The following is a 27,251-nucleotide window of genomic DNA, read 5'->3' as shown; positions in this document are numbered from 1 at the left end:
TTTCTGCAACAGTCTTTATGGAGTGTGTACATATATATATTTTATAGAAACATCATGTAACATAAGTTTCCCCAGCTGATTTTAATTCCATTATAATGAAAACAACTTAAACTCAGTCAGTTTGTTATAGCTTCTCCTACTCATTTACAGGCACCAGTTTGAGTTATCCTTACAATTTCCAGGATGCATTGGTAATCATTTACAAGAAACAACTCTCACCAAATTTGTTTTCAGAATGCCAGCTCACTGCAGCAAGTCCTATCGTTTGCAGTATTTCAAAAACAGTCAAAGCAATGCACCAACCGGTCAAGGTGGAAGGAGAAAATTAAGACAATAAGCTGGAAAATAACGCAATTTGCAAGTTACAAAGTTATGAATATACATTTTCATAGGGAATTACAATTCCTCTCTTCAACAAAAATATAAAACTCTGAAATATCAACTCAGCCACTGCATGGGACATTGCTTCACCTTTTAGATCTCAAGTCAAACATAGTTTTTAAGGTAACAGGCAATTACCCCCCAAACTTTCAGCAACTGTAAAAGATAAACCCCCATGTATGAGGGTTACATTGCATAAAGCTCAGCAGCTTTGGACAGAATATCCGGATGCAAGTTTACACATCCAGCTGCATGGATCAACAGGATTCACCCTGTAGATGCAGCAATGTTCATTTAGTGGACGGCATACATTTCTACCTACAGCTTAAATTAAGTATTTACCAGCCAGTAATGGCCAAGTAAGATTGCTTTTATCCCCACCACCTTACCCAACCCCAAAAGTCCTGGGTGTGTGCACAAATAGCTACTGGACTCTACTTAAAGCATCATATATTGTGCAGTACTTTACATAAGCCAAAAATCAAAGTTTTAAACTGCTCTTAAAGCTTCCAGGTAGAATGGTGGGCTTTGTTCATTTTAGTAACTACTGCCTTGGGATGATTTAAAGAGAGAAAAGAAGTCACTGAGTTTCAGTAATTCAAAATATATATTAATTTTAGTGCTGAATTTATTAATTTGCTACAATTTACAATCAGGTGACCATGTCTGAAGAAAGGACAAGCTGAAATAAAAAGTGTATGCCCTTAAAGTCAAATTTAATTTAAAAAGACTCATGTCAGTCATATCAAGGTGATCAAGCGTTGGGGGCAACGAGTATAAGAGCCAAGGTGTTGTACTGACATTTCCACGACAGAAGATTCCAGAGGATTTTCTTTTACAGCAATTTCCTTTTCTCAAACTCCTTCAAAGAGAGAACAAGCAGACATATTACAGTTGTGACAAGTGTCCTCAAAGAGCTCTTACCATCAGCAAAGACAAAAACATAGGCAAAAATGCCATCTAATGAAGGCATTTTGAAGAAATCCTGTTCTAAATTACCCTTGTTTGAATATAATATTTCAGGGAGACCAGTGTAGGGCTTCAGCTTGTCACCTATTGGCGGAGAACAAAGCTATGAATGACAGCAACGCTTGTTTTTGGTGACAATTACTTAAGTAATGCATAGTGCTGTGAAAATACTGTAGTTGCTCTCACGTACCCTTTATTTTTAAAGCACAACTGCCCAAATAAGAAGTCAGATTTGATATTTGGGGGGAGGAAGGAGGAAGTGACACTCCCATTTCTATCGTCCATTTTAAACTATTCTGCTGGCTTTGTTTTAAATTTGAGGCTGATTTTTTGAGTAACACCGCCCCCTCGCCATATAGAGCCAATTTCTTATGCCACTCTCAGCAGGTACGGGGAAGGGAGGAGAAGGGGAGAGACATGGAAAGGAAATCATTAACAAAAAACAATTCCCACTGCTAGAGCAAGCAAACAACATGCCTTAAAAATAATAAATAAATAAAATCAGAAGCATGGTCTTGGGCGACAGCAACTTTGATGACTTGGTACCCAGTTAAATACAAGCAGATGGTAGCATGGTGGGGAGAAGTAAGCTCCACAGCTCAAGTTCAATAAAGGTTTTTTGTTTTTTTTTACAGCAGACTTTCCCTGCTTCCAACATCTGTCGTAGACTTAAAAGGTTTACCAATATTTAGTCACTAACATTTCAGCTGGATGAGGCAGATGCATTGCAAAGAAGCTTTGGTTAATATGGAGAACATAAGAATTTCTGTACTGGGTCAGACCAAAAAGCCCATATAGCTCAGTGTCCCATCTCCAACAGTCTTGCCCTGCAGCAGCAGCCTCAAGAAAGATGCTGCTGCCTCCAGGTAGAACTGCCTCAGGTGCCTCCATTTTCAGAAAGCATCTCAGAGCCAAACTGGGAAGAGCTGCAGCAAAAACAGTGTGCCTACCGGCATAATATAATGCAGGCAGATGTGCCTTTCTGCTGCAGCCACTTCTTAGTTTGGCTCCATTCTTTAGAGTAGATTGCACTTTTATTTTTGTGTGGCAAGACACTAGACAGCGCATGTTTTGACAGAAACACAGGCCAAAAAAGCAAAACATAGTATAGATCTTTCCTAGTTATCTAAGCAGTTCTCTCAGAAGTGTCAGACAAAAGCAAAATACAGTTGTAAAGGGACTATATATGCACAAGGGCACAGTCTGAAGGGGAGGAATTGGAAAGAGGATTTACATTTTTTGTATGAATGATTGATTTCGGCCCTGTGCACATGCTCAGGGTTCAGAATTATTCCACATGCTTCGGAAAAAAAAAGAAATCAATTCTTGTGGGAAAAAAAATTAAAGGGCATTCTCTCATCTAGAGATTAAATTTGAATTTGTTATTTTAATGTGACATTTAGCTTCTATAAATTAGAACTTGTTAGTCCATTGTAATCCAAATATTATAGTGTCTCCATTTTGCTACATGGCTTTGACAAGACATGAGACAATATATAAGACTGCCAGCATGCACAAAAGCCTCAACTTTTAAACAGAAGCTGCAGTTTTTGTTTAGTAGAGCCATTGCAACTCTAGACACAATTCTGAATTGTTTCAGCTGGGGCACTGCACATTAGACCTGTTTGCAAAACAACCTTCTCCACCTCCAGCAACAACAAGGCTTTTAAGAATCTTGTTCTGCTTAGCACAGGACTTAGGGTCGGAAGGGACCTAAACAGATCATCAAGTCCGACCCCCTGCTCTGAGCAGGAATGGGTGCTGGGATTGTATCACCCCAGTCCAGCCTCCTCTTGAAGACCTCCAAGGTAAGAGGGAGTACCACCTCCCTTGGGAGCCCATTCCAGAGCCTGGCAGCCCTAACTGTAAAGTAATGTCTCCCAACATCTAGCCCAAACCTGCTCTCTAATAATTTGTGGCCGTTATTCCTAATAACCCCAGGTGGTGCCCAGGGGAACAGAGCCTTCTCCAATTCCCACTGGTCCCCCCTGGTGAGTTTGTAAACGGCCACCAGTTCCCCTCTCAGCCTTCTCTTGTGGAACCTGAATAGCTTCAGGCCCTTTAGCCTTTCTTTGACTGGCCTGTCCTGCTGCCCCTTGACCATGCGAGTGACCCTCCTCTGGACCTTCTCAGAGACAGCCACATCCCTCTTGAAGTGCAGCACCCAGAACTGGACACAGTATTCCAACTGCGGCCCGATCCATGTCATAGAGGGGAAGGATCAGCTCCCTGGACGGACCTGCTTGTGATGCATCTGTAGATGCATGACAATGTGTGGTTAGCCTTACTGACCGCTTCCATGCATTGGTGGCTCATGTTCATCCTGGAGTCAACAAGTCCAAAACCCGTTTCTGCCACTGTACTGACAAAGGTGTTCTCCCCAGCCTATGCTGCTGGTTCATTCTCCCTAGATGCAGCACCTTGCACTTGTTTGTGTTGAACTCCATCCTATTCTCATCTGATCACCTCTGTAATTTGTCTAGATCTAGCTGGATTCTGTCCCTCCCCTCAGCGTGCCCACCTTGCCCCACAACTTAAGTGTTGTCAGTGAATTTGGACAGCATGCATTCTACACCCATATCCAGATCGCTGATAAAGATGTTGAAAGTACAGGCTCCAGGACCGAGCCCATTGCCCACACCCCTCCATGTCGAAAATGACCCATCCACCACCATTATGTACATGCATGTTCCATAATTGCAAATAATTCAGGATGTCCAAATACTGACCTTGTGCATAGTGCTACCTAACTGAGCAGGAGACATGCTCACAACAACGCCAGCATTTTGAAGTGCAGCAATCTTCTCTTTAGCTCCACCTTTCCCCCCAGCAATGATTGCCCCAGCATGACCCATCCTTCTGCCTGGAGGAGCGGTCAGGCCAGCTATGAATGACACCACTGGCTTGGCATTAGGACCCTGTGGTGAAAGAGCAAAGATTGTTTATATACTGTTAAGAGACACTAACCACAGACATTTGAGTTCTAGAAATTTTACAAGGAAGCAGCGGCCTGCAGGGATGAAGACAGCTTTGCTCAGAAGGGATGTGTAAACAGTCATCAATTTAAAACAGTTCCCATAAAGGGCAGGCATATATGGTTCACAAAAATAATAAGAATGTTAGCTAGCAAACAGCATTATAGGACTGAGATCAAAAACTGATACCCTGGCCTCTGAAGAGACTTTACACCTCACTGTTAATTGGTTTTAACTAAATTTTCCATGTTTTTAGTTCGGTCTCAAATCCTCAATTAAATGAATTTCTCTTAAGTGGCAAAAATGTCCAGAATGCCTTAACTGTATGAGAGCAGCATGCTTTAGGACTTACAGAGTTATTTTCCTTCAAGAAGGCTGCAGCATCTTCTTCAGCACTACCTCCAATCTCACCAATCAATATAATTCCCTCTGTATGAGGATCCTTCAGGAAGACATCAAGGCAGTCAATAAAGTTAGTTCCATTGAAAGGATCTCCCCCAATCCCTAGAAAGAGGAGTAAAAACAGGAGCATATTTACTTTCAGACTAATATCAGGACTTAACCAAGACCTGAAAGACTCTAGCAGGTACTACACCACACACAAACCTAGGCAACCCATGCACAGTTCCTGTAAACTAAGATACAGGTATACAGAAGAGCTTTGGAGAAGTAAAATATATATAATTCCATTTTATAAGGAATGAAAGTATAGGCCAATCAAATGCCTTCTCTCAGATGAGAAAGACTGCAATAGTGCTGGGATCATTTCTGTTCCAGTCCACACCAAATATTTTTTGGAGAGGTGGGGGAACCTACATAGGTACTCAAAAACTTGTGTTGAAACACCAATCTATACTGCCCCCCCCCAAAAAATACATTTTTACCATGCTAACACACCTTCGTTTTCCCCCCACTATGAATTCTCATGGAAAAAGGTCTCTGTGCAGCAAGGTTAACCTCAGGTGCTCAGAAAAATACAGATAGATGAGGTCAGTGTTACAGAGGTAAAAAACTAGCTGGATTATGTCTCCACTAGGATATCCCTATGAAGCATCTAACTTGCATTAACCATCTTGCTATACCACCACTGTAGAGAATTTAGTCCAATAAGCATGCTAAAACTAGTCTCCCTTTTATATTTAATTAAGAAACCATGCTAGGTTCATGTGTTCTCATGGTTCTTAGTGCAGTTCTGCTGTCTGGGCTTTTAACCAATTGAGAAGATGAAGGTTTGTTATATTCTGGCACGGTACCTGGATACCTTGGACAAAAACAGTGCAGTATTTCTAAAAACATTTAAAAGCTATTCAGTGCTTTCCTACTAGCCTCTACAATGCAACATGCTGTAGTTTGCAATGAAGAAAGAAGCTCAACCAGTGCACGACAGACTGTTTCTTCAGGAAGACACCCACCAACACAGAAGGACTGTCCCAATCCAGCTTGCGTTGTCTGATGGACAGCTTCGTACGTCAGGGTGCCAGATCTTGACACAATACCTTAAAAGAAGGAGACTGGTTACTTCCTTCTATACGTTAAAATCAGTTGGCTTCTACTCATCACCCTTATTCATGTGTTTTTAGAGCGATCAGGAGATCACAAGAAGTAGAAAAAACACGTTTCCAGTTACTCCACCAAAAATACATATTCTGTTTAATATTTGATTTGTGTCACTCATTTCCTGGTTGGTTTTCTTGACGTTCAGTCACCTGAAGCTGTCCACAAAGTCCACAGCATCAAAGAAGATAGCATTCCTCACACTAGGGTGGCAAACATCTGGCCAACCGAGCTGCTCATCGGTTGGATGACTCCTCTCCAGATACGACTTACAGGGAGTCTATCCAGAGCTGCTGAAGCTGTGGTAGCAGCATGAGCCAGAAACTGGGGATAATGCCACAGCTGCTTGACCTCCTCCCTTCCCCCTTCACACACACAAATTTCAAGTTTTTGATCACTGCTGGAAACAAACAAAAAAATCAGCATTAGTTCACACTGGGAAAAGGGGAGTGAGCCGTTTTAATTCCCTGGGAGCTGACTGCAACACCACAGTGGCTTCAGCAGCCACAGCAAGAAGCCCTGCGATTCCGATCTGGAAATAAGTCATCTAGCCTCAGAGAAGGAACACAAGCTAGATGACCTGCTGGTAGGGGAAAACGGCCTGCTACTCCATTAAGTTTGACACCCCTGCACTAGAACTTTACCTATGAAGTCAATTTACAACAGCATTACTTCCTTCTCCTAAATGCATGCTCTACTGCTGTCCACACCACATAATAAGGCTGGCTGCAGTCTAGCAAAGGAACAGATTCCATATCTTTACCCTCAAAAGTATTTTGCAATGGAAAATGCTTGCAGAAACCTAATTGCTTCTGTAGCTTATTACTGTGTCATTATTGCCGTTTAGCATTGGTGCCATGGTAGTACCCACAGGACCCAAGTCCAAGAGCTGCTCTCATACAAAGTCACTGTTGTTACTTGTCATCTTGAAGCAAACTGTTTTTAAGGTAACATATTATGATGGACTGATTCATACAGGATTGAAGCCAAACTTTTTGTTAGCACTATAAAGAAGCTATCCAGAATATGGAAGACACCTGGGCATCTTTCTTAGGGAAAGGGGTAGGCAACACAAATAATGCTATTACCAATACTTAGAAAGATCTAAACTTCCAAGTCTATGTGCTGTTGAAGCAACAGAAAGTCCTCCCCTCACAATTAATATCTCATTTGTAAAATATTTGCAATCAACTATTCAGATCAAATATCTTTTAAGAAACTGCAGTTTAAAGATCAGAGGACTGGTACTATTTTTATAGCTTATTTCCGTTGCCCCTTACAGCAACGATATCCCAATGTAATTCAGTAATAGAAGGGAAGGATACTTAAGACTACAGCCAAGGACCACACAGCACTACTAAAGAATGGTACCAAAAAATATGGCTCACGTCTGCACTCGCACAATCCTTGAACTACTGCTGGCCAGGCAGACGCGAGAGATTTAAGACTATCACATAGTACTTTACGTGCCTTGCACTTAAGATTTCTCTCTAAAACATTTTATGAGTACAAGATATTTTCAAGAGCTTTTTAACAGTACTTTGATTCAGAAGAGAATGCAAGGTGATGTCAGCCATTTCTGTCTTTTATCATCAGGCCAATATTTTATGATTCCATCTACAAAAAGGACATAATTGAACTCCTCTTTGATTTTTCAATTTCAGATTTATAGGTACTTCTGAAACTAGGTGTGTGACTAGGGTGTTAATATTTCTTACTGCACTAACCCAGAACAAACTAGTCTCTAAAAAAAGCTGATGCCAAGAAGCTAAACACTAAGTGATAAGGAGTAATTTGCACTATGATAATGAGCACCACTGTGTAACTAGGGTACTCCTTTGGGTACTATTCACCCTGATGGTGCATCCTTGCAAGAAATCATCACATGCTGCATCTCAAAGGCATTAGACACCTCTCTTCCCCAGCACTTTTTGTTTGATGCAAAGCACTAACATTAATAAGAGTGCTGTCACTGGGGTGGGCGTTTACAAACCTGAAGAGTCTCACCAGCCACATTCTGCAGAAGTCCTCTATTTACTAAGTCCCAGTATTTGTTTTTGAGATTGTATACAGGCTATGCCAAGAAAAGCCTATATACATGTTTTGTTTTGTTTTTTTGATAAGTTCATGGTATCTAGTGTTTTAAAGCAGGGACTAGGAAGTCAAGAAAGCATGATTCTATACAGCAAAGTAGAAACCAACTTTGGACAAATTCTCCAACTTCAGAAGCTGGTATGATTTGTTACATGTTCATCCCATGATGAACACATGCTATTTTACCCAGTAAGTATTTAAACCAAAAGTAAATTTGCTTCCTTTCTCTACATAATGCTAAGCTCCTTTCAGGTATAGGTTCCTCAGCCTCCACTGTCAAAGCACTGAAAGATTAAAGATCAGAAGTGTAATGCTTGAAAATCCTCATATAAAGAAGAGTCAAGGAAAGATAAGCCAACCACGTTACCTCAGGAATCTGTTTCAGTACCTTTATGTCCATTACTACTGCTCAAGCAACATCCATCAAGGTAAAAATAAGGGCTTTATTACCAGTGCAATCACTCATCTGTCTGCATTTACACATTATTAAATTCAATAAATGATTACATAGCACCTCAAATGCCTTAAGGGTAAGAGTTGATTAGCAATTCGTTAAATTACATCATAAAGGATGATTTCATCTTACAATAATGCAAATTAGAAAGTAAAACTTACCAATTCTTCCTTTCTTGTGAATGTGACCTGGCATGATGCCAATTTTACATTCTCCAGGCTAAAGAAAAAAGAACCATAGATCAAAAATCAAGAAAAAAAGAGTCTGGAGTATCACTAAAAATGGTCCAGTCTAAGGCTTTAAAACACACAACATCTTTGCTTTATAGAACTTACATTGATAACTCCAGGGCAGTTTGGGCCAACTAACCGAGTCTTATCTTGACGAGTCAGTCTGTGCTTAACCCGAACCATGTCCTGCTGTGGAATACCTTCAGTAATGCACACAACTAAAGAGATTTCAGCATCAATAGCTTCATTAATGGCAGCAGCAGCAAATGGAGGAGGCACATATACAACGGAAGCAGTAGCACCTGTTTGCTCTTTGGCCTAAGGAATATATTAACAAAAATGTATTACAAACACATCAGAAGAATCTTGAGAACATCTATCCACTAACCACTTAAAATATTCCTGTTCATGGATGTGATCTAAAAAGAAGCAAATTAAAAAACCAAGACCACAAACAAAACCAAACAAAACCCCAAAACAAAAACCAGAAGATTCAGGGTATGAAGTCATACCAACTCAATGCTTAGCAATTTCATTTGGGTTGATGGGACATAAGGAGTAGAGGAGTAACTGCAACACACATGCCTAGAAACAGGCTATATAGTGTTTACACGTATACAGTGAAGACTACTCATCAAGTCACACTTCTTTATTCCATGCGGTAATTAGCAGAAGCTAGTCACATGCACAGAATATATGTGCAAACAATTCAACTGACATCTCACCCCTTTAATTTACACAAGTACGTGAAAAATGGATTTTACAATGAAAACAAAATTCAGATATAGATATAGGCTGGACAATTTTATATTTTACTAGTACTTAAACCAGAAAGTTAAGTCATATCTCTGCTGTTATTCCCTCATGTCATGTCTGGATGCTTAAGGGAGCATTCACGTATCCAAATCTGACAGCCTTTCTGTCTCCATCCCTTCCTTTCTAAGATTTTGTCCACTCTTGGAAAATTACCTCCTTCACAGAATTAAAGACAGGCAAGCCCAAATGAGTTTGTCCCCCCTTCCCAGGTGAAGTTCCTCCTACTAGACTGGTGCCATAATCCAGTGCCTGTTGGCTATGGAAGGTGCCCTGTAGAAAGAGGCAGAGAATTTCATAAACAATAAAACTCAAATCTTTGAAGACTAAAAATCTTTGAAAGCATTTTTAAATGTCTTTTTAATGCAAGGCCTACTATATCCAAGGCAAAGTAACAACTTTGTCCATAAGAAAGACATGTCAAAATCAGAGCAAGATGATTTTGCTGCACACAGTAAAAAACAACGCGCCTTAGTTAAAGTGCCCCCTCCACCATTCTGAAGCACAAAGATGCTGATACATGAGACAGTCCAGGTCCTTTAATTAGAGCAGTTCTGGAAGCCACTCTAATTAAAATGCTGCTGCCCCCCACCTCTGGAGTACATGTAAAAACACCCAAAGGGGCCATCCTGCCCTCCCTTAAGGCATTAGAATTCACTGGAGTGCAACAATGGTCATTTAGAAAGATTCAGGTTCACACTGCATGATAAATGCACTTAACACACAAGCGTTCAAGCAATAAAACACGCATTGTGTGCTTGTAACATAGCAAAGTTATGATTTTTTTTGCACAAGAAGCATTTCCAGATAATATTAAATAACATGTGTTCAGCTATCAGACTTCTTCATAGTGATAAGGTGAGCAATTTGCAGTCCTCACCCAGCTCCAGGTGAGACAAGGAGAGCCACATACATCAGGAAGAAGGATCCTGGATCTTTCACTTATCAGGATCCTCCAGAATCGAGTACCTGCAGCCCCAGAGGGTTCAAGGGCTGGGACCAACAGTCAGATGACTGCTGGTCCCAGCCCTGGCACCTCTCCAGGGCCAGTTCAAGATTCCAGCTGGGAGCCACAATCAGTGACTCCCAGCTGGAATTACAGATCACAGTAAACACTACCTTGCAATTTTAATACCACACAGATTTAACACGTGTTAAGCGTTTGTGCAATAAGATCCTTATAAAGCTGCTCTCTTTCTGTGCAACGGAAGTGATGACGATAGTTTCAAGCGAGATGTGAAAAAAGAAAACAAAGTAAAGAGATACAAAAGTTCCTGACAGGGGACACACCATGGCACCAAAAGGAGGCAAACAAGAAGCAGGCAGATGGAAGGAAGGGTAGAGGGGAAAAAAAGTGTTAAGACAAGAAGTCAAGGGTAAATATAGCTTGCATTTAGAAACAAGACAGGAAGACAAAGGAAGTGTTCAAGAACGAAGAGGATAGCTTCAGAAAGTGACCTTGAAGAGTAAGACAAGTCTGGTCAAAACTCTGTCCCCTTCTAACGTATTTCTAATGAAAAATGAAAAGTTAGTTATTAGGGATACAGAAGTTTAAATGATTTATCATTTAAATGATAACTGCAGTGATAACTGGTTATCCTTTAGTTCAGGGGCTAGGCATCATGGCAAAGAAGTGGGGAAGGGAAGCCATGCAATGCCCGAGCAAGAATCAGAAAGCAGCAGGGCAGGTAGGAGGGCCAAGGGGGACTAGTACAAGCAGCCTAGTGATGATTCATCAATTTGCTGGTTCACAGGTGCTCCCTCCCAGTGAAGGGATTCACCTGGGCTGTGTTGTCTGGCTTGGCTTGGCTGCTGCTCCTCCCCGCTCCACCCAGTCAAAGGGCCTCAGGTGTGGCTCCCAGCAGAAGCTATGGGAGCTGCTGTGCTATCGTTTAATCGATATAATTAGAGGAGGTTAAACAAATATTTTTAAAACAATATTTACATCCCTATTAGTTACCGAGCAGTAACATGCTTGTTTAACCCAATCCATGTCCCGATTGAGGATATCAGATAACATGCAGTTTAGCTAGATGCAGTTAAACTGGTTTATCACAAAGAAAAGGGTTTGAGACTGAAACAGAAGAAAGTGCATGCTATGAAAAAAAAAAGAAAAAAAAAATCAAAAAGATAATGTACAAAGTAAGATGCACAAAAACCTCTCTTGGCTCCCAAAATTCGAACAACTCAACGTAGGCGTTTCAACCAGAAGACCGGCATGGAACACAAAGGCTACAGTTAATAGGTCCCCCCATTCCCGATATGAATGTACAATGTACAGCACAACAAACTGATAGGACAAATAAATAATCTAAAATGCACAGGAATGTTTTAGATGACCTTCAGAATAATATGAAGTGGCTTCTTCTTTTAGATCAGAGTTGATGTGCTCCAAGTCGCAAGACAGAGTAGCTGGTTTTCCCCTTGCTAATACTTTGAGAGCACAGTGGAGGTCCACCCTTTATTTCTGCATATCTGTTCTCACAGATCATAGATATGATAATCAAGTCAAATGAATGAATATCAGCAGCTACTACCAGTTTATATCAATGTGATTCTATTGTCAGATGCAGACTATTTTTCATTCAAATGTGTAACAGTGAGAAAATGTGAAGAGAAGATTAAATGAACCAAGATGACAACAGGAATTGCACAGAATCCCTCTGGAAAATAAACTCTAGATTTGAACACAAAAAGGCATCGTCTCAAGGTAACATTTGAATGAACAAACACTAACCAAAGACACTGAAGAGCCCAGTTACTGAATCTGAGCATGAACTGGATTGGAAACAGTAGGATTCCAGGTTGCTGTTAGAAATTAAAAATACAAAAAGAACAAGAGTATATACACAGCACCATCACATTTAGATGACAAAGCTCCAATACTTCCTCCACAGTGATTTGTTTCGTCACGCGCACACACATTCACAGAATAGTCGCCAGACATGTCACAGAATTATACACTGAATATGGTTTTAACACGGTTGTAAGCCAGTGTCCAGAACAAACTACTTGAACAATGACGAACATTTCCCTTTGTCCAGACGTATTTTAGCAGAAATGCGGGGGGTCCTTCTACAGAGCAGAAGTTTCCCTTTCAGGTTTTTTTTTAAAGATGTTATGCTGCATACAGTAGCAAGGCTAAAATTGCAAAGTAATAGCAATAAATCTGTAAGACTGGTTTATTAAAATGTATTAATTACTAAAAGACCAATCAAAGCATAAGATATGGAACATCTTTTAGGATTAGGAATGCAGAACTAAAGAGTCCTTTTTGGTGACATAATCCAGTCCCATGGCATCATCAGCAAATGGGTCATTTAATCTCATTCATAAACTTAAAAATTTTGAGTGATTACTCTTTTCATAGTGGAAAACTTTAGTCTATACACACCTGCTTGCCAGTAAAACCCTGACAAATGATCTTGGTATCTTTATTGATATAAAGATTTTTCCGTGTGGCTGAATACGAACTGTGTCTTACTCCATTCGGTTGCACTGAAGGAAACGGAGAGAAAGAGAGCAAAACATTACACTTGAGCATTACCAAAACTTTATTTGATTCTTCTACAAGGCTTTACACATAATAATACACTAGGCCATAAATAACCCTTTGAAGTTGGCAAGTAAGCCATGGCATGACTACATCCAGGAAGGAACAGAAGCCCAATATTCAGAGATGCCACGCCTGGGTAGCACCTACTGACTGCATTAGGAGCTGCTGGTGCTCAGCATGTGTAGATGATAAATGCCTTATATTAGGCTTCTAAATAACAACACCCCCGCCTCCCCCACACTTTTTTTTTTTTTTTTAAATGATCTGTGACTTGAGGTTTCACAGAAAGGGAACAGGCCTCGATATTCAGGAATCCTATTGATTTCATGCAGGCACAGCATGACTTCCATACCTAAGCCAGTTGGAAGCGTCAAGCATGCTGAACCACTCCTTAGCAAAATAGTACTTCCAAGCAATATTTAGAGAGACCTACCTTCCAACTACAGCCAGGTGCTGAGGCTCAGAAACCACAAAGATAAAAAAAAAATACTTGGATCCCTGAAACCTCCTAATCCCCCAAATGTCTAGTGACTCCAATCACTACTAGTTTCCATCTAATCCTTCAAAAATTGTTTAACTGTTTTCTTTCCTACTGCTTCCAACCCCTTAAAAATATACAACTAAAGGAGATTAAGAAGAGCACAGAGCATGCCAAATGACAGGAAATAAGATTCATGGCCCCTCTACTGAAAATGTAAGATATTATTGTGTAACTAAACAGCAAGACTTACATTTCACATTCAAATAAGCTACACAGGGGGGCCAAGAAAGAATATTTAATTTCCATCCCCTCTTCCCCCCCAAAGTACAAAAAAAGTTTGATGCATCCTTTTGTCAAAATCAGTTTCAGTTCATCTCTAGGATCGACTATGGTGCTGATGACTTCATTTCCATGCTTTACTCTGAGTATTTTACACATTTATTATTGCATTAGTTCAATAGGTAAGTGCATACTTCCACTGTATAGCGCAGGTAATGAGTGTTACTCTAGGGGTAGGGCTGCAGAGACAAGTATTCATCAAATGAGAATTACAAGCCTAAGAAAAAAAACGTTGAGGGAATCAAAAGCTTAAAAAAACCCTCCCCTCCCAAAAATTCAACAACAACAGACTCTAGATAGTCTCTCAAGTTTGATCAAGATGATACTCAAGCACATACATATACGAGCTACTGTCTTTAGCTGGAGAAAGGAAAAAGGAACCACACATTTACAGGTCATCTGTACTTCAACATACCCTCTACACTTCAACACAAAGGCCTACGGCAGGATCCCTGCATGTGTCCATTGTTTTCAGACACATCACTAACATACCTACAGGTTGGGGAACTCCCCTCTTATCAGCATGGAGGCGGAAAGCGATCTGGGGGTCATCATTGACTCCAAGATGAACATGGGCCAGCAGTGTGGGGAGGCAGTCAGGGAGGCCAACCGCACCTTGGCATGCATCCACAGATGCATCTCGAGCAGGTCCAAGGAGGTGATCCTCCCCCTCTATGCGGCACTGGTCAGGCCGCAGCTGGAGTACTGCATCCAGTTCTGGGCGCCGCACTTCAAGAGGGATGTCGACAGCACGGAGAGGGTCCAGAGGAGGGCCGCTCGTATGATCAGGGGCAGCAGGGCAGGCCCTATGAGGACAGGCTACGGGACCTGAACCTGTTCAGCCTCCACAAGAGAAGGCTGAGGGGGGATCTAGTGGCCTGTTATAAACTAGTCAGGGGGGATCAGCAGGCATTGGGGAAGTCACTGTTTCCCCAAACACTGCCAGGAGTGACCAGGAATAATGGTCACAAGCTGGCAGAGGGTAGGTTTAGGCTAGATATCAGGAGGCGCTACTTCACAGTCAGGGCGGCTAGGGTCTGGAACCAGCTTCCAGGAGAAGTGGTGCTGGCTCCTACCCTGGGGGCGTTTAAGAGGAGGTTAGATGAACATCTTGCTGGGGTCATTTGACCCCAGTACTCTTTCCTGCCATGGCAGGGGGTCGGACTAGACGATCTGCTCAGGTCCCTTCCAACCCTACAAACTATGAAACTAAGTGAGAATAAGAATGCTGCAAGGTTTGGGGTTTTTTTTAATGATTTTTGTTAAGCATATAAAAATGAGATGCATGCAATTCCCGAAAGTCATGAACTTACAAAGTTATAAACTTATTTTTTCGACAATGGAAGTACAGGGGCTGCAATTCTTCTAAGATATTTCTTGGAAAAGCATGGAGAAGGTGTGCACTGTGTCCATTTGCCTAGTTAGGCTAAACTAGTTGCAAGACTGAACCAAAGGTTCAAAGTAGCCTGTTAACTTAAACCCTTATATCCTAGTGTTAAAACCAGCCATGTCCCTGCTTCTGTTTTTTGCATACCCGACAAGTAGTGAAGAACTATAAAAGCATATGCCTGTCCAGTTTTCACACACAATGCAATACTAGTCCATTTCCAAGGAGCTATGCTTAAAAAAAAAAAAAAGTACAGAAGATTTAGCCAATCACTAATAACATGCAGTTCAATACAATTTTAAAGGGAAACTCAAATGAAAGGGCATAGCACACACATTTATGACAGAACTGCCATTAGATAGATATGTCAGATTTTCACAGTCAGAGAGACTTGGCAACATTTTAATCCAACAAGTTTTCTCACTTGAATAATATCTGCGAGAAACAATACAGAAGCAAGTATTGCTAGAAATAATTCTTACTGTTACAGAATAGTCTTTAAGATGAAAGAAAGTACAGTAAAAAAGTAAAACAAGTATATAGTTTCATAGTTTCTAGGGTTGAAAGAGACCTGAGCAGAACACTGAGTCCGACCCCCTGCCATAGCAGGAAAAAGTACTGGGGTTAAACAACCCCAGCAAGGTGTACATTTAGCCTCCTCTTAAAGAACCCCAGGGTAGGAGCCTGCACCACTTCTCTTGGAAGTTGGTTCCAGATCCTAGCCACCCTGACCGTGAAGTAGCGCCTCCTGATATCTAGCCTAAATCTACCCTCTGCCAGCTTGTGACCGTTATTCCTGGTCACTCCTGGCGGTGCTCAGGGGAACAGGGACTCCCCCAATGCCCGCTGATCCCCCCTGACTAGTTTATAACAGGCCACAAGATCCCCCCTCAGCCTTCCCTTGTGGAGGCTGAACAGGTTCAGGTCCCGTAGCCTCTCCTCGTAGGGCCTGCCCTGCTGCCCCTGATCATGCGGGTCCTCTGGACCCTCTCCATGTTGTCCACATCCCTCTTGAAGTGCGGCGCCCAGAACTGGATGCAGTACTCCAGCTGCGGCCTGACCAGCGTCGCATAGAGGGGGAGGATCACCTCCTTGGACCTGCTCGAGATGCATCTGTGGATGCATGCCAAGGTGCGGTTGGCCTTCCTGACTGCCTCCCCACACTGCCGGCCCATGTTCGTCTTGGAGTCAACGATGACCCCCAGATCCTTTTCTGCCACTGCCCTGACGAGAAGGGAGTTCCCCAGCCTGTAGGTATGGTGCTGGTTCTTCCTGCCCAGGTGCATCACTTTGCACTTGTCGGTGTTAAATCCCATCTGGCCACCCCTGTAACCTGTCTAGGTCCGATTGCAGCCTATTCCTCCCTTCTAGCATGCCCACATCCCCCCACATCTTGGTGTCATCAGCAAATTTGAACAGGGTGCTTTTTACCCCCTCATCCAAATCACTGATGAAGATGTTGAACAGCGCGGGCCCAAGGACCGAGCCCTGGGGGATCCCACTGCCCACATCCCTCCAGGTCGAGAATGACCCATCCACCATCACCCTCTGGCTGCGGCCCTCCAGCCAGTTGGCAACCCATTTGACTGTGTGTGTGTTGACACCACAGCCCCCCAGTTTCTTAATGAGAATGGGGTGAGAGACAGTGTCAAAGGCCTTCCGAAAGTCCAGGAAGACTATGTCCACTGCTACCCCTGCATCTAAGGGACATGCCTATAGGAGGTTCAAACCATACTGAATAACAAATTGTGGTTACAGGTAATCCTTACGGCTAAGGACAGAAGTTGCACATAAACCAGTTTAAGAGATCAGAAACTGGTTTAAACCTGTAACAGAACAAAGTTCATGAACATAAACTGGTTTCAAAAAGGCTGAAACTGGTTTAAGATAAGCCTGGTTGAATGTAGTATCATACTTACCCAATTTAGGTCAAGCCAGTTTATGGAACTTCTGTCCCAGACCGTACAAGACTAGAAAGGACTGCTATATGTGTGAACTTCAGTTTAAGACTGTCTTCTGCCACATAAAAGGACAAACCACATTGCTGTAAGCAAGTAAATAAGGGTCCACACATACAATTGTGGACTCCAAGATGAACACGAGTTGTCAATGTGATGAAGTGATCAAGAAGGCTAACCGCACTTTATCGTGCATTAGCAAGTGCAAGACGAACAGGTCCAGGGAGGTGATGCTTCCCCTCTACGCAGTGCTGCTCAAGCCAAAATAGGAGTAATGCATCCAGTTTTGGGCGCCACACTTCAAGAGGGATGTGGAGAATCTCGAGGGTCCAGAGGAGGGCCACTTGTACAGTTGGAGGCCTGCAGGCAAGGCCCTGCGAGGAGAGACTGATGGACCTGGATCTCTTCAGCCTTCTCAAGAGAAGGCTGAGAGGTGATCTTGGGGCTGCCTACAAATTCAGTCAGGGGAGGGCAGCAGGGAATAGGAGATGCTCTGGTTACTAGGGCACCCCCTGGGCTAGCTAAGAACAATGGCATTAGAAAGAGCTCCTTCACAGTAAAGGTTGCCAGAATCTGGAACAGGCTCCCAAGGGAGGTGGTGCTCGCCCCTACCCTTGGGGTCTTCAAAAGGAGACTGGACAAGCACCTGGCTGGGTTCCATGTATTTCACTGTTTAATACCAAGTCAGTTATGCCAGAGAAACTTTATTTGGATCCGACCTAAGTGGATTTGAATCTGCACACATATGAACACTGCCAACATCCCCAGTACAAAGAGAGATCCTGGACATTTCAGTACTGCATATAAACACCAGCCTTAAACATCTGAAGTTGAAGATTATGCATGCCTGTTAAGGATTGCTGAGCTTCCTAGAACGAGAAGTAACTGCCGTATGTGATGTGTTCAAATGCAAGTCTCAACTATATGACATTTCAATATCGACAGCGTGTCCAAGCTTTAAAACAAAGTGTTCTCACAGCTTGCTTGCTTCCTTGAGCACAACACAAAGTCCATTTCAATCATAAGTTTCAGTAATTTAGTTTGTTTTATCAAAGACCTGTGACAAACAACCAAGTTTATTTTATTACAGCGTCACGATAGCAATTCCACAGTTAAAGGGCTTACAGGTTTCATGATGGTTTAAAAGCTAAATGTCAGATTCTCAGCCCTATATTATATAAATATATATATTTAAGTGAATAAGAAGAGCTTGCGAGCCTTTTTCAAGTTATTCAAGTGTGAAGAGAGATACACTTGGCAATCCTTTCCAAGGCAGAGCACAGAACGACCTCTAATGCAAAGCCAGCTTAAATTCCAAGCTTTTTGTGGATTTAATCCAAGAGTGCATGCTTTTCAAATGGCTGAAGAAATATGGTTTAAAAATGGGAAAAAATAGAAAAGAAACAGTTGTTTGATAAAGTGTGGTTCTACATCTGAGCAGTTAGATGTCTGGGGAGCCATGCACTTCACAATAAATTAACAAAGTCACTTTATCCTACCTGTGCTCACAAAATATATATATATATAAAAAAAATCATCAATATGTTATAAAATGGCTCCATGTTTATAGTTTTCCATGCCTGTCTATACTGAAAAAGTTTACCAAAGATTGCCACTGATTATTTTATTGGTTGGGACTTCTACCCACACTATAATGAGACTGGAGTTTTGTGATATGAGACTTAGAGAAAGACAGTTCCTGCTACAAGCAGCTGGCGGGACAGATGAGGGAAACAGAGAACTGCAATGATGCATCTAAATTCACAGGAGGCAAAGAGCAGGCCTAGGGATAGAAGCCAAGGGACAGAAATCCCAGTGAAGGCCTTTGACCACTAACTACACCACACCACCTGCCTCTGAGCAGGTCTAATCAACTGCATGGAAGAAATCAGGGTGCCTCCATGCAAGTACAACTAACCTTTGTGGAGTATAGCAAAACTCTTCTCCCATTACTTGGCTTCAGCCTTGTGTTAGTAAGTGCCAAGTCCATTCTTCACAAATGCATCCCTGAAGTTTATTCAGTGACAGCAGTTCAACTTGGACTGGAAACCTTAGCCTTTGACCACTGATATCAGAGATGAGTGCTGCCGCCACTGTTCACTTTTATTTGTGGGAAGGAGAGGAAGGGGGCTTAAACTCTCAAATCATAGGAGGTAGGCATCCCTCTATCTATCTAGAGAGACAACAGAAATGTGCATCTCGCTGGACATCTGGGAGTGTGGCTGTAGAGCCCCCTCTGAAATCAAAGCTATGAAAATAGCCTATTTCAGCCAGATTGCTTCTCTGAGCCTTTAAAACCTACATCAGTGGTTCTCAATCAGGGTGTCCTGGGGTTTCCCCAAGATCCTTTGAAGGGCGCCATGAGCTGTGAGGAGAAAAGGTAGTGGTGAAGAGATAAGTAGATAAGGCCAGGCTCAAGCTTAACCTGCCTGTTCTCCTACCCCCACTGCCCAGCCCCTCTGCAAGGAGGTAGGCACTGTAATAAATAAGTTTGTTTTTTAAATGAGGTGCTGCTCAATTCACAAGTTGTGGAGGGGTGCCTCAAGTCTAAAAAGACTGAAAACTACTTGGTCTATATAATAAAACCATATATAGCAACATGAACTAATTTTGCTGCTGTTCACTGAAAAACCAAATGACATAAATATGAAGCAAGCATGAGAAATACCCCAGGATCAAATCACACTTCAAGTTGGTTTGAGCCCTCCTGGGACTGACTGAGACAGGAACTTAACACCCCTTGCTGGAATCCAGGATGGCCTTGCTCTAAGTACGATCTTGATGTAGTTTCTCAAAGTAGCAGCACCATTTATCCCATGGATATCAATGCAGACAGATAGGCCCCAACTGATCCTACAGATCTGAAGGTCAAGTTCTTTGGAGGTCAAGTCATGAGCTCACCCAAGTACTTAGAGATTACATAACCTGGACTTTGGGGAAAGGAAAGGAAGGGGGTGTAAATTCGTAAATCATAACAGAATCAGGAGCTTGATATGGTACAGTAACAGAGAGCATAACATATGGCTTACAAGTATCTGCTTGCTTGTTGCAAGTGGAAAACTTTGCAAGCAGAATGCTTCCTAGGAAAAGTTTTGTTAGATTCCACAGAAAACAAAGGACTCTTCAATTGCCTCCCTTTTCTCTTTAAGAAAAATGAATTGCCTAAAAGCTTAATTTTAAATTTCTTTAGGAAAGCCAAGTTTAAACTTTGTGTTTATAAGTTTATTTTCAACGCTGAGATCGAGTGTAGTATTTAAGTTTTTGTCCACGCTGAGATTTATTGCAGCAACTTAAATCCTGACATGTTTATGCTGGCGTAGCACCCTCAGATCTTGTACCTTGCACCCTGGTTTTTATACGTTACAGATCAGCTTTGCGAGAGGCTAAAAAGCCCTGGTAAACATCACTTTAATCTGCATAGGGACACCCCAGTTGAGTTTGTTGCTGCTCAGCTGCAGGGAATTGAAGCAGAGTGAAAACCAGTTGTGTCCATTCCATTAATGTCCACAAAGTTCAAAGGAATGAAAAATAAATAAATGGACAAAATTCAAATCAAGCTCCACCCCCCCTCCTGCTGCCTGGAATTAAACATTTGAGTTAAACCCAAACATGAAGCTGCTCTGTCCCTGTCCAGCTAAGACATCCCCTTTGCAGCAACTGAAGCTGAGGATCTGTGCACTGCCTCTGCGACAGCCAGGAAGCTGGCAAACAGATTGAAGGGGAAACACTTAACCCTTCTCCCCCTATATTTGCTTGAAATAACCAGGTGGCTTGGGCCTGTCAGTGGATGGATGTGGGTGAAAAAGGAGGAAACAACCACTAAAAAGCCATTTCAATTAAATAGTAAGTTGTCAGGCTTCTGTGTGACTGCTTAAAATAGCTTTTTTCCTATAGCACTAGATGTACCTAAGAACATCAATGGCTGCCATTTACTGAATCACGCTATAGGTCGATCACCCCCAGTATCCTGCATCACACACAACCTCCTGCTGAACTCCTGGCTACGCTTCTACCTGCACCTTTTCTTGTATGCACTCCCCATCCACGGCCCCACCAAGCCCCAGGACCTCCTGGTCAATCTCCTCCTGGCTCTGCCCACCCTGGCCATCTAGCAGGCCAGGAGGGAGCCTGAGCAAGCATGGGGCTGTTTTCCTCTTACTCCTGCTCATCTCCAGGCAGAGATTCACTGGTCAGCAACCACAGGGCTCTCTGCCTGGTTCAGAGGTCAGTGGTCTCTAGCCAGCGTGCCCTGCTCAGTGTCCTCTTTTGACTCCCATATTGTTAACCTATGATCATCATGATCATGCTTATTTTTTTCTTTCTTTTGACCCCCATAATTGGCTGTTGCGCTCCCACTGGCCTCCCCAATTGAAGTAGTCTTCTCGTTTTCTTGGTGGGCCTAAGCCCACCATCCCTAGGTGCAGCATAAACCTGTATCACATAGTGGGAAAGAGTGGATGCTGAAAGAGAGAGTGAACAAGGTATAACCAGGTCCTCCCCACCCCATTCCCCTTCCACTTGCAGGCTCCAGAATTCAGGTAATGTTTAGGTACTTTTTTAGTACCTATGTTTTCCCCTCCTGCTGCCTAGGATAACACTCTTGAGTAAAATTTTAGGACCATTTAAGAACGTGTAGATACTGAAGGAAGCATCTTTGTTCAACCAGGGATGGCATTCTCCCTGTAGGGAAGCCCCAGACTACAAATGGAAGAGTTCAAGCATAGCAGCAAGCCAACGGGTCTGAAAGGCAGCCCAAATACTAAGTAGAAGATGCTTACAACAAACATGAGGAGGCCTAGTGCGAATGGCCACCTGGACTAGTAACTCCTAGTCCCTACCAAATTCCCTCCGTCTCCTGAGTCAAAAAGCTTAGTGGGAGCACAGAAATGCATGTTTCTGTCTGGGTACCAAGTGCAGATTCAGCTGCCTTGAAGCTGACCAGCCGGGGAAGCCGAAAGGGAAGCTGCTTCAGCCAAATTAAGACAAAAACCAGAGACAGCCATGATCAAGCTTCTCAAAAAGTAGCTGCTTTTGTTACAAGCTGCTGAACTTGCCAGCCCTATCCCAGACTCTCTCCCACCCTCACCCCGAGAAAGGCCAATAATGGCCAGTGACACAACAGCCTCCACACAGGAAACCCTGGAGCCCTCTACAGGGTGTTAAAAAATGAAACCAGTTTGCAAGGGATCGTCTGGGGGAAACATGCAGAGATTTACCTATTTTATCTTAAGCTCCCTCTTCCTAGCCTGCCCCCAAACTAACCTAATAACGAAGATTTCATTTAAGACTTCTTCTTTTTTTTCTTTTTTTTTTGCATGGAAACAGGGACTTGCATCGCCAGGCCCGTGACACCCCTCACACGCATCACAAAGCCAGTGTAAGGGTCTAAAGGTACCACGTATTTAAGCAGAGTGTGCACTCGCTGGACAAGTGGTTAACTGGTGCTAGGCAACAGGCAAAACCCAGCCGGTTCTTGTGGTCTGCAATTAAACACGTTAAGCCCTGACCCAAACTGCACTGCAGGGCAGCCCCCTAGCCCCACAGCCCCCGCGTCGCACTGGATGGGCCTGACCCAAGTGCAGGGACTCTCAACTCAGGGCACCTCAGGAAGGGCCAGCTCTCAGCTTGGACTTGTTTTTGGCCTACAGGAAACAGAAGGCAGGGCAGATTTGCACCTTGCAGGCTGCCAAGACTGCGTGTGCGCGTGCCTATATGCACGCACTTGTGTGCGCATGTGGGTGTGCCTCCATGCATGTGTGTGCATGTGCAGGTGTGTGCACACACACACACACACACACGTGTCTGCAGATATACATGTACATATGTGAGCATGCGTGCACCAGTGCACATATTCATGTGTGTACATAGGTGTGTGCATGTGGACATATGCATGTGCGCAGGCACAGGTGTGTGCCCACATACATGCATCAGCATGTGCAGAGGTGTGCACGTGTACACATATACATGTGCCTTCCCGTGCAGAGAGGTGTGTTGTATGTACACACATATGGACATATGCACGTGCACACACATATGTGCACAGAGGCACGTGCATGTATATGCACAGGGGGCGAGTGTGCGTGTGCACACGTATATAGACATGCATGCGTGTGCACATATACACACGTATACAGCTACACGCCTGCAGAGGTATGTGCACATTTATGCATACAGAGATGTGTGCGTGCGTGTGCATACAGAGGTGTACGTGGCGCACCTCTGTATGTGTGCATGCACACGCGTGCCTCGCCGGGTCTGTGTCAGGCCGCGAGGCGCCGGGACGAGGACCAGGCCCGGGAACCCCGCCGGCCCCAAGCCACGGCCCCGCGGGCCCCGCTCCTGGGCCGAGGGGCGGGGAGGGGTGGGGAGGAGAGGCGCGGGCGGACTCACGGCGAAGGAGGCGGCCGAGGCCGCGCGCGGCGCCGCTGAGGTGGGACATCGTCTCCTTCCCCGCTGACCCCGCAGCTCGGGCAGGGTGGCGGTGCGGAACGCCCACTCGGAAACCGCCCCCACCACCGGCAACGCGCTGGGCAGCCCCGCTCCCGCCCGGCTTTAGGACCCCGCGCAGCCGCCGCCGCCAATCGGCGCCGCGCGGGAGGACCCCGGCGCCGCGCGGCATTGTGGGGGGTGTAGTTCGGGAAGGTGTGTGGGGCAGGAGCTCTGTACCGCAGGTGTGGCTGTAAGGGGGCGGGGGCGGGGGGGGGGGCGTACACGCTGCTGGCACTGGGTATCCACAAAATAACCCTAGAGATTCACAGAAGTGTAGGTGTCAAATAGGGGCCAGGCAATAAGGGTGGCAGGAGGTTGTGTCCAGTCCGGACCCTGCACAGAGTCCCAGTTGCATCCTCCCAGACCAGGGTTTGTCCGCCTGGGTTTCAGCACCGTCCGGATTGGAGATTGCACCAACTCTGCGCTGGGCGACCGGTTCAGTGCTTCACCCCTATCCTAGGGAGAATGTTTTTCCCTAATATCCAGCCTAAACTCACTGCCACTGGAGCCCATTGCTCCTTGTCCTGTCACCCGCGACCTCCAAGAACACCCCAGGTCCATGAGTTCGGTAATACAGGCAATCCTTGGACTTACCATGCAGTTGTTTCCTGAAAACTGCATCTTAAGTTGAAACATTGTAACCTGTAACCCTTTTCCCATAGGAAACAATGTTATAAATGGGGAATTGCTTCCTGTACCAGAGCCCGATACCCTATTTTCACCAAAAATAACCGAGAATTTTGTACTTGATCAATTACAGATGAGTAATATAGCTACGTTAATGTATTTATATTGTAAATAGCAATCATATTGATTTGGAAGGACTTCTTTGAGGTGACTTTGCTGGAGGTTTTGAAGGGCTCTAGGTGGGACATTTTGAAGGGTTCTTGACTGGAGTCGTCTCAGGAGTCTCAGCTGCAAGTTTTTCTGGATTCTTGTCTGCTTTCTGAAAGAAAGTGTCCAAGCAATTTTGGACAGATGTTCTCCAGGGAGATGAGCAATGCAGTGAACTTGTTCGCTGATGTGGCGCCGTGTCAGATCAAGCATTGTAAACTCAAAACTGACATCAGAAAGTTGAAACAGGGTGTCAATTTATAAACGTTGTAAGTGTGAAATGTTGTAGCTCGAAACATTGTAAGTCAAGGACTGCCTGTAATCAGGCATGTTACATTCGTGGATGCAGCAGGGACAAGTCCGGGCCTATAGAAGTGCATGGGGAACCATCTGTCAGAGGGCTGAAGGCTGCTACAAATTCCCCCTAAGTCTCCTCTTCTCCAGACCATGCAAGTTTAGTTCCCTCGGCCTCTCCTCAGAAGTGATGTGCCCCTGCCCTGTCTGCCCTGCTGTGGGTTTCTAGCTCTTGGCTGCAGAAAAGTGCTTCCATCGAGAGACACAGGTGGCCAGGTTAGTCTGAAGTCAAGTAGGCAGGGCAGATTCATGTTTTAAGACTAACTGGAGCAGATATGTGCATAGAGAGCCCAAGCTTTCATGGGCCGAAGCTCACATCATCAGATGCCGTGAATCATCTCACGAGTACTCCCTCCATTCGAGGATGGTTTCTATCACAGTTTGGTGTATGAGTCTAGAGATGACTTCAGGGGTTGTTTCCTGTGATGCAAACCCCTGCATAACTTCATTTAACATGAGGAAACACAGCAACAGCAATCACACAGTCTTGACAAGGTGTCAATTTGGGCCCCGGGGCAAAAGAAAACACTAGACCAACAGGTCACAACCCAAAAGTGGGCTGCAAGGATATCTAAAAGGGTCATGAGCCATTATGGAAAAATAGGAAAAAATGTGAATGTCACTTGGGAGTAACATAGGGCCTCATGTTGATATTGCTGTTAATGTTTCCCAGTTGATATGTATGTCTGTCTTTCAAATGAAGACTATTGAGCGGCTTTAACTTGTAGCATGCAAAAATATTTTGGGGGCAAAATACTTGTGTGTTTTCTACTTAAACTATTTACTGGGTCGAGGTTTACAAATGGATCCCTGGACAAAAAAGGTTGAGAACCACCACCCTAGATGACAGGAGACCTCTGTCTAGCTGCAGTCTTCTTCCATCTTTGCAGCTGTTAAGATCCTGACATCTTCCTCTGCTTCAGCTGCTATTGAGGACTTGGGGTTGGACTGTGGTCTGTATGCCAGCTCCCTGCAGACTTGTTCACCTCCTCACCACAGCTGCCGGTGAGTCTGGATCTGTGCTGTGAGAGTCCTCACAGTCTGGATCCAGCCTGGGTCCTGGGCTAATTTGATACCCCTTGGTTGCATGAAATTTGGGTCAATGATGACACGTTTTTGGTCCCCAGGTGATATGGTTACATGGAGTGTACTCCATAATTATTCTGAACCTTCCTTCCCACCCCAATCCCCACCTGTTCAGCTGAACTTGATCAGAGCGATGGTGTAATCAAGATTACAGAGGCCTTTGGGACTTGTTACCGCTGCATCCACATGGCATCATGAATGTAACGTACCTGATTACTGAAATCTTAAAGCCTTGATTTAGGGCATGCTTCTACCATGTGCTGAGCAATTACGTCCTGAGCCAACAGTGCTCTTAATCACCTGACATTAAGCATCTGAACAGGCCCCTTCAAGTTAAGGCAAAGTAGTTTTCTGGTTTGAATTGGGTCTCCAGAGTGCTCTGCTCTAGTTAGCTTCTTCCCCATGCTGCTCCATGTTCTGCAATTCACCATTTTAAAATAATAGTCCCCCTAGGCAGGGGAAGGATGGTGAAAATGGATCCTCATGTCTCCCAATTCCACTGCTAAACTAAAATACTTTGGAAGATACTAGTCAACTAATAGAATCCATTGTCCTTCTTTAAAAGTCAGTGCCAACTTACAGTATGAGCCCACAGGGCCCAGCTCCCTGCCCCCAGCTAGAAAGGGCCTTAAGATTCATCAGCCAGTGCCAAACACAGACGTGTGACACGTGCCCCTACAAGAGGTGCAGACATCCCACAAGTACACAAATGCACATTCAAATACATGTTTGTGTAAAATGCAGAAGACTCCTGCATGCACACTGAGGAGGTACAAATGCTTCCATAACCGTCGAGTGCTTGAATATATAGAACCCTCCAATCTCTCTGTGCAGGACCTCCAAAATCTTTCAGTCAGGCCTGTTAAAAGCCATGCCAATCACTTACAATAGATTACCAGAAAGCAACATTTTAAAAAGTCCTTAACATCAAACATTCAATCGGACAGAGATCATTTAAAAGTGTTATTAATTATTTGCTTTGTAGCAATGGCTAATGGCTGAGCTAAAAGTCAAGGCATTGTGCTAGGCACTGTATATTTTCTGCAGCCGATAGTACCAAGCAGAGCCAGACACAGGCATGGGCAAACTGGATGGTCGCCCAGGTCCTGGACAGAAAGGGGGCCTGAAAATAGTAATTTAAAAATTATTATCATCATTATCTCTGGTAAGGGAGGCCCATTACTAAAAGTTTTCCCAGGGCTGCCAGAAGTGTAGGTATGGTGCTGGTACCAAAGAAAGTGATGTGATGAGCATCATATCCTGTGCCTTGAACTGTCCAGCCTATTTAGTGTGGAAA

General features: G+C 43.8%; 1 protein-coding gene across 1 annotated transcript; it reads right to left on the bottom strand.

Annotated features, from left to right (window-relative positions):
• SUCLG1 (succinate-CoA ligase GDP/ADP-forming subunit alpha) lies at positions 1–23,724 on the bottom strand. Its single transcript, XM_090035035.1, has 9 exons — positions 23,582–23,724; positions 12,865–12,968; positions 9,627–9,743; positions 8,763–8,975; positions 8,589–8,646; positions 5,738–5,821; positions 4,678–4,829; positions 4,080–4,268; positions 1–1,243 (listed from the first exon to the last, which is right to left on the bottom strand). The coding sequence occupies exons 1-9, from the start codon at positions 23,628–23,630 to the stop codon at positions 1,217–1,219; spliced, it is 993 nt and encodes a 330-aa protein (XP_089891161.1). The 5' UTR covers positions 23,631–23,724; the 3' UTR covers positions 1–1,216.
• Between the last annotated feature and the right edge of the window lie 3,527 nt (positions 23,725–27,251).

Source organism: Crocodylus siamensis, chromosome 2 (genome assembly GCF_052110815.1).
Source record: "Crocodylus siamensis isolate JL-2025a chromosome 2, ASM5211081v1, whole genome shotgun sequence".
NCBI lineage: Eukaryota > Metazoa > Chordata > Crocodylia > Crocodylidae > Crocodylus > Crocodylus siamensis.
Note: the sequence above shows the minus strand (reverse complement) of the source record. Positions and strands in the feature narration are given on the sequence as shown.

Coding starts and splice junctions, on each gene's coding strand:
- SUCLG1 (XM_090035035.1), bottom strand. CDS start 23,630: ATGTCCCACCTCAGCGGCGCCGCGCGCGGCCTCGGCCGCCTCCTTCGC. Junction 8,976..9,626: donor TCTTTAATTCTGTGAAGGAG/GTAATTTTCCAA, acceptor TATATTCCTTAG/GCCAAAGAGCAAACAGGTGC. Junction 5,822..8,588: donor TCACAAGAAAGGAAGAATTG/GTAAGTTTTACT, acceptor CCTTCTTTTAAG/GTATTGTGTCAAGATCTGGC.